Source organism: Falco peregrinus, chromosome 6, assembly GCF_023634155.1.
Source record: "Falco peregrinus isolate bFalPer1 chromosome 6, bFalPer1.pri, whole genome shotgun sequence".
NCBI classification, from domain to species: Eukaryota; Metazoa; Chordata; class Aves; order Falconiformes; family Falconidae; genus Falco; species Falco peregrinus.
This window is the reverse complement of record NC_073726.1, coordinates 56661659-56680307: the sequence shown is the minus strand read 5'-3', so window position 1 is coordinate 56680307 and position 18649 is coordinate 56661659. Positions and strand designations below refer to the sequence as shown.

Here is an 18649-nt window from a genome sequence, read left to right as displayed (position 1 = left end):
TACTAGCCAAACCGTTAGCTTATCCAATGCAGAAAACTGACCCTACTCAAGAGACTGGCTGAAATGCTTCTAAGGAGGGAGAAGAAGGAAGGTTGTGCTACAAGTGGTACCGATGATTCTACAAGCACTTTGCACTTGAAATTATTACTGTGACTATTCACAGGAGCATAACCCTGGAAGAGGAAATATCCTTCTGGTTTCTTGCACCATTTTAGCAAAGAATTTCTATTCTTTGCAAGGAAATAGTGATCCATTCTCCTATTACAGCCAAATTTCAGTCACTGTAGCTGCATTCCCACAAACCAGGCTTTTTTGGCACTTACAGGTAGATTCTTTTCCATTACAGGTTTCATCTTGCCCCAGTGCGTTATTGTACAGTTTATCTGATGCCACTGCTCACCATTTATGTTACTGTCTTCACAGTAGGTGAAAAACTGAGAAGGAATACATTTGTAAAGTACCTTGCAATTACTTAGCGTCATATATTTTGAATAAACATGAAATATAGTTAGTATGCCATTTGTTCGTACCTGCATCGATGGCACATGGGTAATGGTATCGGAAGGAGCAGCCTTTGTTGTAGCAGCCTAAGGTGGCTCCCGGTTCCTGGCAATGGGAACATTTCTGAAAGGGAAACCAAGAAATGGCAATGAAAATTGCAATCATCTTTCCAATTATCTGTATTTTCCTGGAAATTTTATCAACCACATTCCAGCACACATTTCTCGAGTATCACAATGTTAGACTGTATCTTTCCACACCATAAAAATAAAGGCCTTTTGCATGAAGCAACAACATGAGCTCTTTCAAACAACAAACTTTTCAGTTGTGCTAACCAAGCAAGAGGTACCAAATATTCAAACCAACCATTCAGAAAGAACTTGAAACACTTCTCAAATTTGTTTCACTGGCCCACGTTTCAGTACCCGACAAGGACATCAGTGTTAAAATTGGAAGAAAAGAGCTTTTTTGAATCGACAGCTTTAAAATGAGAATTAGCATGACAAAGAATGATTTAGAAGACACCATTAGCGTGAAAGTGATTTGGGTACATGGTTTTCATTATCACTAGCAATCCAAGATGATCATGGCCAAGCTGAACATTTTTTCACAGGTGACCAAACAAGGTTTATCTGGAGCATGAGAAGGTACCATCAAGGGAAAACACCCCACCATCACAGAAATGGCACATCTCCAAAAGAAACGATGCTCATACATTTATTGCCAAAGTCGTTAACGTTCAATTTTCATTACTTAAATCCTATTATCTCAATTGGTCAATGATGTATTTAACCATATTATCAGACCGACATGAATGCAGCAGAATGAGAGCCACTCAGCCATTTACTTCATCCTGAATGACTTAAGGAATGACCTAAGGAAATAGGCCTATAGTACATCTCATTCAGACAGTAATTTTATTTCTTGAATGTATACAGTAAGTGATTTTCATTAATTAATCTAAGATTCCAATGAAAGCTGATTTCTGACAGGTTGACATTTTTCCCTTCTAAAAAGAAAACAAGCCACATCTGGTAGAATCCACCAAAGGCTAGGAGACTGCTACTATTTAAAAATTAAAATGCAAATACACTACTGGCAGAAAAAGAAAAGGTGACCTCCAGTAACTTTTGAGTCATATTTAAGAAACACAGAAATTTTGGTTTTGCTGATAAACACAACCAACACCACAAAAAGGCCTTGTATAACCGGTATAATTCACCTTGACTTCAGGCTATAAGAAGTTGCCTTTGGTCACTGACTGCACACAGAGAGATGATGACATGATCTAAAAACCCCTTCCCTACTGGAAAAACTAGTGTCAAACTACATGTGCTCTGTTAACACTATCAGCAAGCTACACCTGTACAGCACACAGATGTGCTCAAACCAGCAGTGCACCTGGCACTGCACAAAAGCACTTTACCATACAGGGAAGCTCATATGCCCAGATAGCTACATGAGCTAGACCAGACTGCTTCACATCCCCGATTAACATATATGTTGCAATGGGGGTCTGCAGAATAGATGCGGCCAAAGATAACAGCCACAGCGAAGTTCCTCACTCAGCATAGTGAACAGGATTTTGATTACAGTATTTCAAAAGACACTGAGACTATCTGACAGTTATTGCTCTTCCTACTATTCTACGTGATGCAGAGATGACTATAGTTTGTATTTAAATGATTAAATGAAGATGAAAGCAAAACTAGCTCCAGCCATAAACCAGGTGGCCCTCTTCAAATCAAAGCAAATGCAACTAACAGAAAAGCTTGTGAGACGTCACTTCTCATGACATCTACAACTACAGTCTTGACTACTGCCTTCTCTTTTCAGTTATGCCAAAGCATCCTAAGCCTGATCTTCAGTGCTCCCTATTAAATCATGTCTATCTTCTAAGCAATGAATGTGTATCATGACAAACTACTGCAGTATTTATGATCTAAGGAAAGTGTCCCTGAGGCCTAGAAAGAAACAATCAAGCAGCTTATTTTTGCCTGTCAGGACACGAATGCTAGTTTCCAAAGATAAAAAATAAATTCTAAACCAATATTTAAATGCACACCAAAACACTTGGACCTCTAGCCAAACTGCAATGTAATTCACTCTCCCATGGGAATAAAACCCAGTTTCATGTATAGTAAATGTCTTATCCTGGCTATGAAGTCAACCCTAGAAGAATATTATGTACTGGCATTAGTCCCAGATTCACCTATGCCAAGTATTCACGAAGTGCAGCTTGAGGAGTTCTGAACCACAGCTCTTTACCTGGATGCTTTATTCTCACTTTCAGATGTGGCTGACTGAGATTAATTATTCTAACAGGACAGAACCCAAATTGACTATTCTTTTTGAACACAGATATGAATTTCTAGTTTTGTTCCTCAGAGGCATTCTGTCCTCCCCACTTTATCTTGTCTTTGAAGTACCATCACACTGTTGCAACAGAAGAGGTCATTCTTCCCTGGAACACTGTGTTCTGTACAGAGCAGTCAATAAGAGCCTAAAAACTACAGCAGCAGAGATTAAATTGCAGCTGTGTGAAACATTTCTTAATAGTAAAAAGGCATGTCAAATGAGTGTGCTGTGCAATACAAATGAAAACAAGCAGACCCCTAGCAATTTTTTTTATACTTTTCCAAATGTTAATGTAGTCTTTGAACTTATTCTTTGCTGCATCTAGTGCAGCTATTCTGAAACTTGCAACAGAAACACAATAGGCGTTTTTGACGAATTTTAAGTGTGCCTGCAGTGCTCAGCTGAGAATAGGTATGGAATGCTTTCAAATCCGTTGCAGTTAAGACTGATTAGACGGTTAAAGCGGGTAGTTAAGGTGCCAAAGCATGATCATCAAGCCTTCATTTCCCCTCTTTTCAGTCTGCAGGACCAGCTAGACGATTACCAAGGTTACCTGCAGCTACGCCCACAACCGCAATTCCCCAGTGGACTACTACACCATTGACTGCTCAAGGCAGAGATCATCTCCTGCTGCTGGCTCCCCTGCTGCTGAACAAGTCTCCATTCTGGCAGATGCTTCTGCTTTTCACAAGCCACTGACAGTCTAATGGTCCCATTTCTTCTACCTCCTGGGACCCCCGACCATCTGCTTCTTTCAGGGGAAGCTGGGGGAACCACATACACAATAACTACTCTTTTCTTTCGAGTTCTTCCTTCCACAGAGTGAGTGACTGAACAGCAGACACCCTACAAATCTGTATGGTTCTAAACCAACTTAGGAGTCTATCACTTAATCTTTGAAAGAGACTATCACCGTGTAATGCCACGTGGTTTCCAAATTTATCCAGGTGTTTCTAGAAAGACAGAATGAAGTCATTAAAAAATTTCTGGACAGTCTCTTTTACTAGACATCACTACTGTGCTTTAAATGATAAAGATGCATAGTTCCTGCTGGCACTTTTTGCGGCTTTGGTGAGAACCTTATCTTAAGTATTTTTATTTCAAAAGAGAAAGAAAATAAAGAGATGTACACTACAATTAGAAAACATTCTAACCTGAAAATAAAATCACAGAACTTCATACAAGAGATGTGTGACTTGGGCTTAATGACCAGTAATCGCTATCTTTGGTCCATCAGCAAATTTTCACCCAAACTCCACCATCCTGCAGCCATTCACCAGCAGATGGTAGCAGCCTGCTTGTCACTTGTAAAGGAATTAATAGCATTTTAGCCACGGAAACAGCATTCAAGCTCTCATGGGAAGAGAAATTCCTTTTGCTCAGTAAGCAGTCTGCTTAACCTCCTCTGCTTGAAAGAGCTGAAGGCTGGTACTTGGAGTGTGCTCCCAACGGGAGGTGCCAATGGACAGTAATCATTGCCAGGCACCTAATCAACTCCTGGCTTAAATTAAAAAAGGAAATAAAAAAGGAAAGGCGGGGGGTGGGAAGACCACACTGAAGATTGATACAGAGGTCCTATCTCCACAATTCATCTCTGGCCGCAAGGCACATATATCTCACTTAGAATAGGCTGGTGAGACTTAAAAGTGCCATTTAGAAGAGACACTCCATCCCTTGAACTAAATTATCAATAGTATTAAAGCCAGATACATTGTGTCTACCTCTCCACAGCATTAGCAGCCCATTTCTTCCTCGCATCAGCTCATCATTCTCTGTCTACCAAAATGAAGTAACACCCAACCTGGAAGTGCAAACAGTTGGGGGACAGTTACCACAGCAGCAGCAGAGCTGCTCGGATTCATTCAAAGTACTAAACCATCCACTAGCTGTATTTCTTTTGCTTTAAGGTGTTTGTTTTTTTTTCCCTGCAGTTTGTATTCCTTCATTACAAGAGTAAACTTTTCTGAGACCACAGTGCTCTAAATGTAATAAACAGGAGTGTGGGTTTTGGGTACCTTCTTTTGCCTCCCTCAGATTTGTACCCAGCTCCACAGATATATGTGTTATAACATAAACATGTCCTGAGCTATCTACCTTCCTCCTTCCAACCAAGCAAAAGCTCTTAGGCTTGTGAAAAGAAGTGCTCCAGGCTGCTCAAGTAAAACACACACTTTTTCTCTTTGGCTTTGCACTGACAGATAATGTCTTTGTCTAGGAGTGCTGGAATCCCACAGCAGATAGGGCTTTGCTGGCGGGAGGATGGGAGCTGCCAGACTAGCCCTTCCAGCATATTTTGGGGCAGTAGCAGAAACAGTTGCTTAGAAGCAGAAATTAATTGCTTCTGTCTAACACTAATAGAAGGTGTTTTCAGATGATTCCTCCACTTTCTTTCTTGTGTAACAATTACCAAAGCAGTTCAAGCAAGGACATTCAGAACAGATGCAACTGTATCATATTTTCTACTGTCTATAATCCAGAGTTTTTTCTGTCAGTTGCTTCTTTTAGTTTGCTCACCTGCGCCCCACACTCAGGCCTTTCTAACTTCCTCTCTTCCAAGCACCAGTTTTTCCTTTGCTCTCTGTTTTCTTCCCTTTTCCTTTGCTTTGCTTTCTAGGCATCTCCTTGGTTTTCCCCTTCTTGTATACCAGTGTCAAGAATGCATAAATGGAATAAAATGGAAAGCAACAACTGAAGGTTACTAAAAAAGGCAAGCAAAAAAATGAAATACATGTGGCATTAATTATACAGGTACAAGTCTTCACTTTACATGTTATATGCATTTTTCTTACTGTCCTCTTCGTCTGTTTAAATTACAAGCTTTTAGGAAAATAATTGCTTCTGTGTAATTGCACTGCACAAATGCAGATGTAAGATAATGAGGATTTCAGAGTCAGCTGCAATATTAGGAAGGAGGGCCTTCTGACTATTTCTGATTAAACAGCTGGCAGGCTAGACAGAGCCTCAGATTTAATATCCAGGCGAAAGGGCAACAGAAGCAGCAGGCAGCCACATTCTCTTTCCTGGAAAGCTGGATGCAGAAAGACCGCTTACTCCAACAAGCTATGAGGAAAACCAAAAAATATTTGTGCTGTTTCCTATAGGAGAAAGGAATGTGACTTTGGAAGACTGCTGCAAAAAGGGATTGAGATGAAAAAAAGAGCAGTGTGGGCAGACATTTTTAGGAAATACGAGAGGAAGACAACACTTTCACTCTGATGTGCAGATACTGGTTAATGAAAAAAATTGCTTATGTGACTGCAGCTAGAGATAACGAGCAGTACTGAAGGATACAGAATTATTAGCTTCCATTTCCTGTCAAGCAATTTAAGTTTTCCAAAATCTGGCACAGAATATCAGAAAAATTAACCCCACAATTAAAAAGATAAAAATGCTTTAAACTTGCTGTATTAAAAGGCATCTCGTACCAATGATGCTATACTCCTCTAGCAAGCAAATGAAGTAACAATAAAGGAAAATATAGTCACTGAGGTAAAATTGGGTAGCTACCTTCAAGTCAAGAAACTAAAGAAATTTAGATTCCATGATTTCAGCAAACAGACAAATCAATGATCTGGAAGATGTTACACTGATAAAGCCGCATTAGGAAACACTGTAAAAAGTCAGAAGTGCAGTGCTGCACGGGCTGCTGAAGCACAAAGGGAAGCTGCAGCTCAAAATGGATGGCATGGGGAAAAAACAAACCACCAACCGAGAAGAAATACAAGAACTGAAAAATGTCTTAAAAAGGGGAAATCCTACTCAATACATACAAATTTGATTAAAGTACATCAGAAGCACCTGAAATGCAGACTGGAGCATAGTATTTCCCTCAGCTTGAAGGAAAAAGAGAAAGTAACAAGAACAGAAATAAATGGTTAGTTTTGCCGAGGAATGGTTTGCCAGCAAAAATTTCTAAGATCCTATGCAGATCCTTTAAGCTATTCAATTGTACTTACAGAAACTCTCAAAAAGGGGGGTGAACAATCAGATATGAAAACTTGAAGTTTGTAAAATTATCCAAGGTAGTCAGGTCTAACCTGATGGTAAAGAGCTGAAAAAAACACCTCACAATCCTGGATAACTGTATGATGGAACAGAGATAAAATACTTAAAACAACTTAATGTTGTTAAGTACAAAGTTATACACATGGGGAAAATATTTTCACCTATGCGTACACATGGTGACAGAGTTTAAATTAGCTTTTACTACTCATGGGAAGGTATTAGTATTCATCCTGGACAGAAACACCATGTAGTCCCTGCAACCACAAAATAAAGACAGCCAGAACGCAAGAAGTTACTAGGAAAAGAAATCAATAATGAAACCCAAACCTTCGTTATGTCTATATGTTACTCAGTATCCTGACATCTTAATATTGTGTGTGTCGTTCTGATCATCCCATTAACAGAAGAATAAAACAGATCAGGAAAAAAAGAACGACCACAGAGATAACTAGGAATGTAAAGAGCTTCCATATGTGAAAAAGTACAGATTTTGGGAAAGAGGTAATGTCTTGGTTTCAGCTGGGACAGAGTTAATTTTCTTCTTCGTAGCTGGTGCAGCAATATGTTTTGGATTTGGTGTGAGAACAATGCTGACAGGACACTGATGTTTTTGGTGTTGCTGGGTAATGTTTACACTAAGTCAAAAGGACTTTTCAGTTTTTCAGGTCCTGCCAGCAAGAGGCCTGGAGGGGCCTGGGAAATTGAGAGGGGACACAGTCAGTACAGCTGACCTGAACTAGCCAAAGGGATATTCCATACCATATGATGTCATTCTGAGTATATATAAACTGGGGAAAGAAGGAGGATGGGGGCGATGTTTGGCATTACAGCATTTGTCTTCCCAAGTAACTGTTACATGTGATGGAGCGCTGCTTTCCTGGGATGGCTGAGCACCTGCCTGCCGATGTAAAGTAGTAAACAAATGCCTTGTTTTGCCTTGCTTGCATGTGTGGCTTTTGCTTTACCTATTAAAACTGTCTTTATCTCAACCCACGAGTTTCCTTAACTTTTACTCTTCCAGTCCTCTCCCCCATCCCACTGTGAGGGGAATGAGTGAGCAGCTTCATGGGGCCTGGTTGCCAGCCCAGGTTAAACCATGACAGGTAACTGAAGGGGGATTGAGATCTACAGAATTAAGCATGGCGTGCAAGGGGGAATGATTCTTAGCCATTTCCAAGAAGGAAGAGCAAATAACAGGTTAAAATTTAAAATAGATCCACTTTTTTTCACACAACAAATAATTAAGCTACAAAAATCACTGCCAAAGAATGCTGCACCGGCTAAAAGATAAACGAGTTCAAAAACAGATTAGACAAATTCATCAAGGATAGGTATGCTATGACCAGTTAAACACAGTAATGTGAAAGAGACTACTCTAAAGCTATGGTTGCTGAAAGGAGGCAGAAAATATGCAAGCAGCACTCTGCACATGCCTGGTTTACTACACATGTCTGAAGATAACTGCTCCTGGCCACTGCTGGAGACGGGACACCACAACAAAACATACTTTTGCACCCGACTGGAATGGCAGTTCTTTTGTAGACCAAGAGATCTGATTGTGAAATTCCACAATGAACGATGAACAAGCCCCCAGCACCACCACCCCCACTATTAAAAAGAATGTAGGCACCCAGAAATTACACTGTTACTTTACAAGTTTTAAAGACTCTTCAGTCTCACCCCCATAACAGGAATGCTGAGCTAAACTGTAACGCTATATAAAAGGGCTGAAATTTGATCTAAGCAATAAATTCAGCTTCACTACTCCATACAAGCCTAAGCGTTCCATTCAGTGGAGTGCTCCAAGGCTTAAATGTGCACCAACATGCTCTAGGAGATGAGACTGGTGAAAAGTTGAGAAAGTCATGGAGGAGGATCAACTGTCCCACCTCCCAAACAATGGAAGGAGAAAAAAACCCACCCCAATGAAATAAGGACCAAGCATAACTGAATCTTCAGTTATGATAGATACTTCAAGAATAAACTGATCATTAACTAAAACAGAAATAGCAAAATTAACAAAAAATAATAACTTTAAAGGATAATGAAAAAGCATGTTTAATTTCAAATTAAGCAGGCCAAGTACACACCTTTGTAGCCATTTTGTATTTTAAAAGGAGTATTAAAATAATACATTGACTACCAAGTCCAAGAAGACAAGAAATGTATACATCTTGTTTCCTTTGATGACAAAGAGCCACCCTGAATGAGTGAAACATTTCAGACAACCACTTATAAAATACAGGGATTTGAATTTGCTAAAGTATGCAAGTCTAGCAGAAAAAAAATTATACAGTTTATGTTATCTTGGCTATTCATTTGGGGAATTAAACTTGCAATAATAAGTTCAATTTAGTTACGAAAAGGTCTGAAAGACAGAAGAGCAGTCACAAAAGAGGGAAAAGAAATTCACATTTTCAAGCAGTGATTATGCGATAAGGGCATACAGCGTTGCGGGAACAGCACAGTCAGCAAGAGAGCATTTACTCCAGTTGGATTTTCTGCCAGGACAAGCTTTCTTTCCTGACCATCTTGGGTACTGATTACAGAAAATACCCAAATATATGGTGAACTTTTACTTGGTGCAAGGTCTACCGTGTGCAGTATAAAGCAACAACATGTGATTGCGTTAAAACAAAGCAACATCACTACCATACGGGAAGAGTTTTTGGATAAATTAAATAATTACCAAAAGCTCTCCCCTGTAAAGCAGTACCTTTGAATACTGGTAACTGGAGTGACATAAAAAAGGAAAAAAGATTACATAAACAAGAAAATGCAATAAACTCAAGGAATTTGTTTTCAAGACGCAAACTGCATGACGGAACCAGTACTTCTCTAGTCAAAGGGAAAAGTGATGACGCTTAGTATTTACCAAAAGGCTCAAAGAAAAAAAGGTCTAGTTCATTAAGAACACAGTCACTATGTTATTAATGGCGGTGGATTCAACAGAAACAAAACCTTTTTAAAGGCTTAAAAATACAGAAATGCTTTTGAGCAAGTGAAACTGTAAATGGAAAAGATCTGACAAGGTATTAAATACCTATGCAACCTGGCAGGAAAAAGGGTGCAGCACAAATCCACCCCCGCCAACAACTCAAAAGACTCGTAACACTGGACAGAAACAAACCATGTGTCATTATTTATAATAATCTGTGCAAGCCCTTGTCATAAACAGAGCCCCACTGTGCAAGACACTTTGGTAAGACAGAACAAAGCATTGGTGGATGCAAAGGGATGAAATAGCAATGGTAAGACTGAGCCAGTAGTGTTGGGCAGGGTCCACCGCAGCAGCAGGCTAAGCATATCCAACTGTTAAGCAGAAATCACAGACAAAAAAGGCTTTGAAGAAATGCATGAAGAAAAACAAATGTAAACGTGCAGTGTTTTGAAAGTGAGGCACTTCATTTAGGAAATTATAAAATTAGCTAGGATGCACTAATTGGAAGAAGACTGTAAGTTCTTGAAACTGAAAGAAGAAAAAGAAGCAGGATGAAGGCAGATGAAATAACGATGAGTAACTTATGTTCGAGGCATAAGAGGAAGCCATCAGATCAATGTGAAAGAGGTAGGTATGCAAAAATGATAGTTTAGGGAAAAAATTTTGTAACAGTATTCCAAATATACATTTACTCATTCATACGAATACCGATTCTTAAATTATGGTCTAGAGAGCTTCTCCTATTGTGCAGGAAAAATATACTCCACTGCAAGTAAGGATAGGTAAAAAAGGTACAATGCCCATCTTACCGGAAAATGAACAAGTTGCCTCTCTAGAAAAAGGCTAGCTAATAAAAATACTGCTCAATACTGTTAAAAGAGTTAACGACAAGTAGACAGGTCCCCCAGAAAGCTGCTGAAGCAGTAGCTGATAGGAGAGTTATAATGAGTAGCAAAGTGCACAGAAATATTCCTGGGGTCACTGGTGGCCCCAGGAAAAGCAGACAAAGATGAGCAACAATAGCAGGTGAAATGAATCCAAGAAAAGAGGTAAAGATACAATGCTTGCAGAAGGAGAAATGTCTGCAAGTCAGTACATCTCTTTTTAGTGATAAGCCGTCAAGTAACACATCAGTGTAAAATAATAAATAAATAAATTGAAAAGATACAAGCTCACAAACCACAGAAAAATAAATAATGACAGTTGAAGAAAACTAAACAAATTAGTAATACACATTGATAAAACTACCTCTGATACAGAGGAGGTGCTCTATATAAAATAACGCTTGCTGGCCAAAAACCTGAATAGGTTTGAAGAGGAATATGTTATTACACCATGCAACAATCATCAAGAAAAAACCCTACAAACCATAATGATACATGTGCTGCTTAAACTACCCATTACAATAATAGCTATTTTTCACTAATTGTAAGCTAAATTTATTAAAAAATATCTAAGGTCTGTAGGTTTGCCAGAGACACACAACACAGGAAAACTTTGTATGAGCTAGCTGCAGTTTAGAAGTGGCAGCGAATATAAATAGCAGCAGCAGAAGTCCAAGGCCGGATGGCATTCCAGCTGGATATTACAAAGCAGCTGAAGTAGTGTCAGTAGTTTCCTTAAAGGACAGACTTAATGTTGTTCTCCTGGGGGAAGAACTTCTTCCGTCTTAAGAATTATGGAGCTGCATGGTTGTCCCCACATCTGAAGGGGAAAAACCCCAGAATCTAACAAAAATCTTTCAGGCTCAGAACACTGCTGCATCGAGGTAAAGGCAGTAATTCTATCTATTTGCAAGCCATGTCTTCAGTTTTTATAAATCCGTATCAATCTATACTAAGATAAAAAGGACTGGTATGAGCCATAGACTACTAGAAATCAGTCACTGTGCAAGATCAAAGGGAAATTTTTTCACCTGAAGCAGAAATTGAAGGATTCAGGCATTTTCGTTTTGTTTTTCATTTGTTTTACACAGGCCCACCCCTTCTCATTTCTTATTCCTCTGTCTTCTAAAGGCGGTAGCCCAAAAGCTGAAGAGTAAGTCAGTAGTAAAGTCTTGTTTGTTAGACAGCTTCACAGACTCGGAATGAAAAATCCTTCTTTTAGCATTACTCTTGAAGCTATTTGTTCAGAAAACTGAATTTATTGGTAACTATTCAAAACTCCTGTTCCCCAGGAACTGCCTTTGCAGATTTCTGCTTAGAGGAATAATACCATGTGGCATTGCTAAAGAATCCTTATTCTCCCCAATGATAATGCATGACACTTCAAAGAAGAAATAATTGAATTTAAGTGTAGGAGTTAAGACTGCATTAAAACCTCGTAAAATAGTTTTATGTACCTATAACGTGGGTACTGGGATTTTTCTAATCTAACCTAAACAATTTCCTAAAATTAGCAACTAAAAAAAATTGTTGGTTTTCTGGAAAGCATTGGTTATGCATCATGTTAACCTTGAAATTTTAGTGATCAAATTTAACTTGAAGAGTTATTTCCCAGAAAACATTTAACTATTAAATACAGTAATGAATTTACACATTATAGCAATGAATTCAAGTTAGGATCTTCAGCATTTTAACTTTCTACAAGTAAAGAGAACATCAGATGAACACAAAACATTTTTGTTATCTTCTGTGGACCTGATGCTAAATGACACAGGAACAAACTTTAAACTTCACTTCTTACTATTACATCTACACACCTAAAACATGCAACCTTGTATTAGCTCCCTAATCTTCCAATTTAACTAAGAACATCTGATAATTTAAACACATACTCTACTTTCAATTTTCAAAGCACCCAACAAATTTGTCTTAATGGTCACAAAATAAGTGGTTTTAAAGCCTGCTTTACAGAATAAACAATTGACTTGTCAAAGGCCATGCAGGGAATTTCTGACAGCACAAAATCTTAAAAATTCACATCTCTCACACCTGAACTCAAGTACATGGAGTCATCTTTCCCTCCCATTCCCCCCCCCCCCCCCTTTTTTTTTCCCTTTTAAGTTTCACATTGAGCAGCAGTGTCTTCAGAGAAAGTTTCTGTTTCAAAGATTCATGCAAGGATACCTTCCTCCTCCTTCCCCTCCCTTAGCAGCAAGTCTTTTATGAAGCTGGACAGTCTCCTTTAATCATCAGTAACTTTCTGAAACTTAGCAAGCACGAGTTCTCAGTAAGAAAGAATAAAGGAGTCAGAGGTGCAAGAAAAGCTGCAATTAACAGCAGTATAGTGCAAAGTACCAACTAAACTACATTTTGTGAAATGATACGCCGTGAGAAAAAGACAAACATATGGCTGAGTTAGAATGAAGCATAAATCAAAAGAAAGTATGCAAGGAGCTAGATACAGGGGAGAAAAAAACCCTCACTAGTAGTAAGTGAAGACTGCACAACCAGTTTTTAACATGCACCTTTAATACTTTCTCAAACAGAAGGAAAGCTTAGGACACAGACAACAACCAACTGGTTGAGGTAAGACATAAGTGTATTTATGCTACACTCAGTTGTGCAACCAGACCTCTGGAAGACATATGCAATCTATTTTTACCACTAGTAGCTCAGATACTGACAAAGAGTGCAGCTGCAGCACACAGCCCTAGGCGGGCTTTGCCATTCACCACAGCCTTTTTATCTTGACTAGGGCTGGTATTTTACGTTAAGTCCTATGCTGTTATGTCTTCTCTTACCAACAGTTTAGCAAGTCTGAAGACAACTTAAGTGTATCTACACGATTCAAGTCACTGAGCACTGTCAGAATTTCTCAAAAGAACCTGAAGTTATTTTAGTCCTTTTAGCAGAAGAGAAATGCCTGCTTTAGGTTACTTCAGCTGGCAAATTCAGCCAGAGGAGGGGAGGAAGCATCCTGTCCCTAATGCTTCTTGGTCATGGAATAGTAACAACTACAAAACAAACCCACCTTTTCATATGCTAGACAACAAGATGGTTGCACTTGACATCAGTAATAAATACTGTAAAGCTATATAAATTTGAGATCCACCTTAGACAAATTTTAAAATGTACCTTTTATTGAATTTACTGGTTTGTGCACTTATTAATACCATTCTGGAAAAATTTTCTATCAGAAGTCATGGTCTTGACCAGTCCACTCACTTCCAGACCATTTTAAGACATCAGTTTGTATTTGCTCAACCTGCTGCCCTCCTCCTATCCCTAGCTGGGGCATTCCCCTGTGTCAGTACTGACACTAAAAGTCAAGAAACCTGGTCCAAGAAAGCCAAAAAAAATAGCTCGATAAAAATGAGGAGGGCAAGAGAAGGGGTGTAGAATTTGCTGGCCAGATTAGCTACCTGACTTGGCTCACTTACAGAGCAAGTGCTGGCAGAAAGGGAGGCACAGGGGAGAAGAACAGCTTCTAACAACCCTTAGCATAGATGAAATTACCACATTTCATCTTCACAACAGACTTCTCAGCGGAACAGAAGTGGTTTACAAGGGATACTCTTCTCTCTTTCACACCTTTAACAGCAAAGGAGACTTGACCTTTTGCTATATTCCTACCTCCTGCTACTGTCATCTTACTCCACTTAGGACCTCACATCCATTTCACTTTGCCCGGCCCTTGCCCTGCATTCATCTTTCCCCTGATTTACCCCACCATGGCACAAAGCAAGGAAGAGTGTTATTGCAGTAAAAATGGGGATTTCATCAAGTTCAGGGAGGTAATTTGGAGTAGTTTTAGTTGTGGCAAGGAACGGCATAGAACTATGAAAACCAGCATTACTGTGAGAGCAACTCAGAACTTCAAAGGGCCCTTTGAAGGAGACTATTGGTTTTGCTAACTCCCTACATGAGGGCTAATCCACAGCCAGTCCCTGTGCCCTATGTCCAGGCTGTGCTGTTCTGGCCAGTGTGCTCCGTTTCCCACTCCCATCTCCCCTCCTGGGTCAATGCTGCAGTAGGAAGAAGCTGTGGAGGACAACTATCATTGGAATTCCCATCCCCATATCCCCCAAACAACTTTGTGCCTACATCTCCAGCTACGTACCTTCTCAACATGGCTCAAGCCACTTGCGCTCACCCATAGCTTTAGCAATACAAGACTAATGTTAAATGCTAATTGCTTACTAATGAAAACTAATCATCATGCAATTAAACTTTAATCACTAAGCAGCTGGCTGAGATCCAATCCGTAACAATGAAGGTTCATTAATAACTTTTTTCTAAAGTGCTCTATCCATGAAGACTATCCTATACTTCATACAGAGTCCAGCTAAGTGTATGAAGTTGTTTGAAAAAAAGTATTTTCCCTGTCAAGAAAGAAAAACTACCCAAAGCATAACAGTGTAAGAGTAGCATAGTTTAGATTTGCTGAAAAGGATGGTTTTAAAATTAAGATTGAAGGAACCCCAGCTCCTGGTTTCCTCCACAGCCTCAGGCAAAATGTGCATCACAAACAGAAGCTCTTTTCTCCAACCCTTGTCTCTGCAGAGTAACATTCTTAAAGGCAAAAACCTGAGTTTTAATTTTGCTGTAGTTTCTAAAATTGTTACATGAAAACTCATCACAGTTCAGTTTTATTTTCACTCATCTTTCTAAACCTAGGGAAATTAATCTAAGCTGTTTCAGAACACATTACTTAAATATACTGGGGTTATGTAACTAGGTTTATAAGGGGCAGATAAGATGAAAATTTACTTTTGAAAAGAAAAAAGTTTTAAACCTGCTTTCTATATTGTACTTAGTTTTTTGGGTTTTTTTATCTCACACCAACATCGGTGTCCCAGCTGTGCCTGCACCATTCCTACCCCTCTCCGGCTAATGCACAAAGTATTATGCTTATATAGCTTTTCATGAACTTGGTTTGCATTACAGTGTTTACCATTCATAATAAAGGAAAACTCTCTAGAGCATCAGTATAGTTGAAGCTTTATTTTTACTTATTCAGTGATCAAAGGATTCAGGATAATGTTTATTTTAAAAATAAAATGCAGAAACTATTTTTTTTATTTAAAAAGTCTTACAAAAGACAGAATGTAATTCTAATAATCCATACAATATTATATAACAAAGTCATGAATTCTTAACTCCAAAAATTAACCTCTCAAACTGAACAGGCAAAGAAAGATCCAAAACTAAATATTTTTTTTCAAAATCAGTTTAAAAGTTCGCATACAACTAGGCAAAAATGCAAATATAGACTATTTTAAACACAAAGGCATAGGGCAGAATAAACTTCGAGTTCTTGATTGTCCTTCAACACTTGTTAGTAGGATTCTTCTAATGAAGTTAAAGGGATACAGCTCAAGTAACTACCATCTGGAATTAGTCCACGTTAAAAAAAGTTAGTTCAGCTTAAGTTAACAGACCACCACAAAAACAGCACAACAACCATCCTCCCCAATTTTGGGGCATCTTAACAACCTTTCTGCCAGCACAGCTTAAAAAGATACAAGCTAAAATGACACGTAAACGGAGTGTATGTACTCGCTATTAAGAATTTAGCAAGAGTTTGTGATATCTACGGTAACAGGCAACTTAAATCTTACAAGGACTGTGTGAGCCTGTGGATAGCTGGACAGAAGCACTAAAGCTTTGTTTAGAAGTCTCCTGCACAGAGAAGGCCCCATTCACATTTGGAAACGCTTTTTAGAAATTAAAGTTACTTTAACATATTTTGAAATGAAGTTGTACATAGATTTCAAGGATCCATGATGCTTTACAGAAAGGGCACAACTGTGGAATGAGCAAGCTGCTTTTTACATACAAGTTGCCAGTGTTCCTGGCTACAACTAATCTAAGTGGTTAAACATCCTATTCTTTCCCAGCATTCTATTGTCAGTAAATCTATTTTCTGCTTTCCTCACTCCACATGCTAGACTAACAGTAAAATATAAACCCACATGCAAGCACAAACATAATGCTCATACTTCGGGATAAACTAATGGCAAACAAGTCTGCTAGTAAAGATGCACAGAAATTGCTTATCTACTTACCCACCCTTCATTTCTCTCTGCCCCCACACAAAAGATCAATACTGGAAAAGTCTCTCCTCTTTTGCCAACATCATCTTTATGTTTGAGACTTCACCTAAACTGTACTTCTCACCACCTATAATCCCTGATCACTAATACGTTGTACCAGTTTTACCCGATTTCTACTCACAGTAAAGCCAAGGAAAGCCACCTTCATTTCACAATGTAATTAATGGCTTCTAGTCACTCAGCATACTGATATACATGTATCAGAAACATCAGTGTGGATTCTGTCTGCTCACCTCTGGCATCTGAAGCTTGTGATACCCATACACAGAGCTGCTGTGAGTTACAAAGCGCTGTAGCACTAGTCATTCACACTCCTACCAGAGGAAGGCAATGAATTGAGATACAACAGGGGCTCGTATCAGGTTCTCATCTCTGTGGCAGCACACTCTTATAGATCAGGAGTCATAACAGCACAGAGAGTTTCAGCAGCACAGCAGATGGCAACGCCCGAGAAAAATGAATCTGAAGTTCATTATTCAGCCTGTCTTTCAGAATTTCTTCTCCACCCATAATATCATGCTTCCTTATTTTTGTAACACTGCAGAAGAAAATTAAAGATGCTGCCATTTCCCGAGGAATGAAAATGAATGTTAAACTAATTATATTAAGGACTGTCTTCAAGAAAGAGCAAGCACATTTCCAGCAGGGGCAACTAGGTTTGTGCACATAGTCCATCAATGAAAACCAAGAACTCTACCACTTTACGGGTAATTGTAAAAGGTGCCTCAAGATTCTGTGTCGTTCCACACTTGAGGGGGTTAAAGCATACTAAAATCTGTTGCCAGAGATAAAAATAAGCAGTGTTCTCAATATACCCTTTTTAAACCACTGCTAATGGGCAGTTTTTAAATTCGTTACTGGTTTCCCTTTCCCCCACAGTGAAAAATTAACAAGCTCCAGTGTCACTTCTTCCTACTCTGGAAATTTTTCCCTACTAGTACAGGTCTGGGTGTAAGAAACACAGGTTTTCCTTCCTGTGTTTGTCACGCATGTGGTCTTTGAAGCAACAGATTACTATTTCAACTGAACCCTGACCTGATGCAGAATTTCACTTGAGGGGCCTTTTTTTTTTTTTTTTTTGAGGGGTGGGGGGGGTGGGGAGGGGAGGAATAGAGGTTTGGTTCTGCACATTTTTTCTTTTCTAAAAAGAAGGATAATGAATAAATGGCAAGCATTCATCTCCCAACACTCAGAAATACTAGGACTGTGGGCCTAAACTACTTTCAAGTAGTGCTGACACCTGGGCACGATTTCGTTTCATGTCTAACTTGATCTAATGGTTATAACCACCAGCAGAAAGGGCCTTCCCTGTCAGACACAGCAAACAGTTCAGAACAGCCATCTGAATCTGCTTAATCTGGCACAAAGATCCCCCACCCCAAGCTAGTCTTCTGATGGATTAGCCAGCTAAAAATCAACCCACCGTGGAAATGCACAGTTGGCAGATCTAGCACAAGCAAAACAGTGGAAGCAAGCAGCTTGCAAAGAGCAAAAAGTAGGATCATGCCTCTTGACACCAATTCACTCCTAGGCTGGCTTATAGATAACAAAGCACACCTGTGCCAAATGAGACATTCACAATAAACTGACATCTTTAGACTCATGGTGCTACGCTACTCAGGTTTCTGGGGCTAAAAACTGTTTTGCCAGAGGTAGTTAACCTTCCACAATTTTCTCAGTTCATACCGATTCCCTAGTTCAAGCGTTTGATTAGCCACGCAGTTAGGAACCTTTTAAAAGCAATTACTTACAGAATGTGAGAGTGTTTTTGTTAGACTTTGATTTCCCAGATCTGGGAATATAAATAGCTTAATTTCTAGTGATCCCTCTAGGCACCTTTCTTT

General features: G+C 39.1%; 1 protein-coding gene across 14 annotated transcripts in view; it reads right to left on the bottom strand.

Annotated features, from left to right (window-relative positions):
* Window positions 1–18649, bottom strand: part of TCF20 (transcription factor 20) — a 150171-nt gene that overhangs the window by 14720 nt on the left and 116802 nt on the right. For 13 of the 14 annotated variants that reach the window (XM_055809326.1, XM_055809325.1, XM_055809330.1 and 10 more), the window contains one exon: window positions 531–624. In XM_055809326.1, the coding sequence (XP_055665301.1) occupies window positions 531–624 (94 nt within the window). Of the gene's footprint in view, window positions 1–530; window positions 625–5373; window positions 5496–18649 lie in introns of all 14 variants that reach the window. The other variant, XR_008747960.1, reaches the window with a different exon arrangement.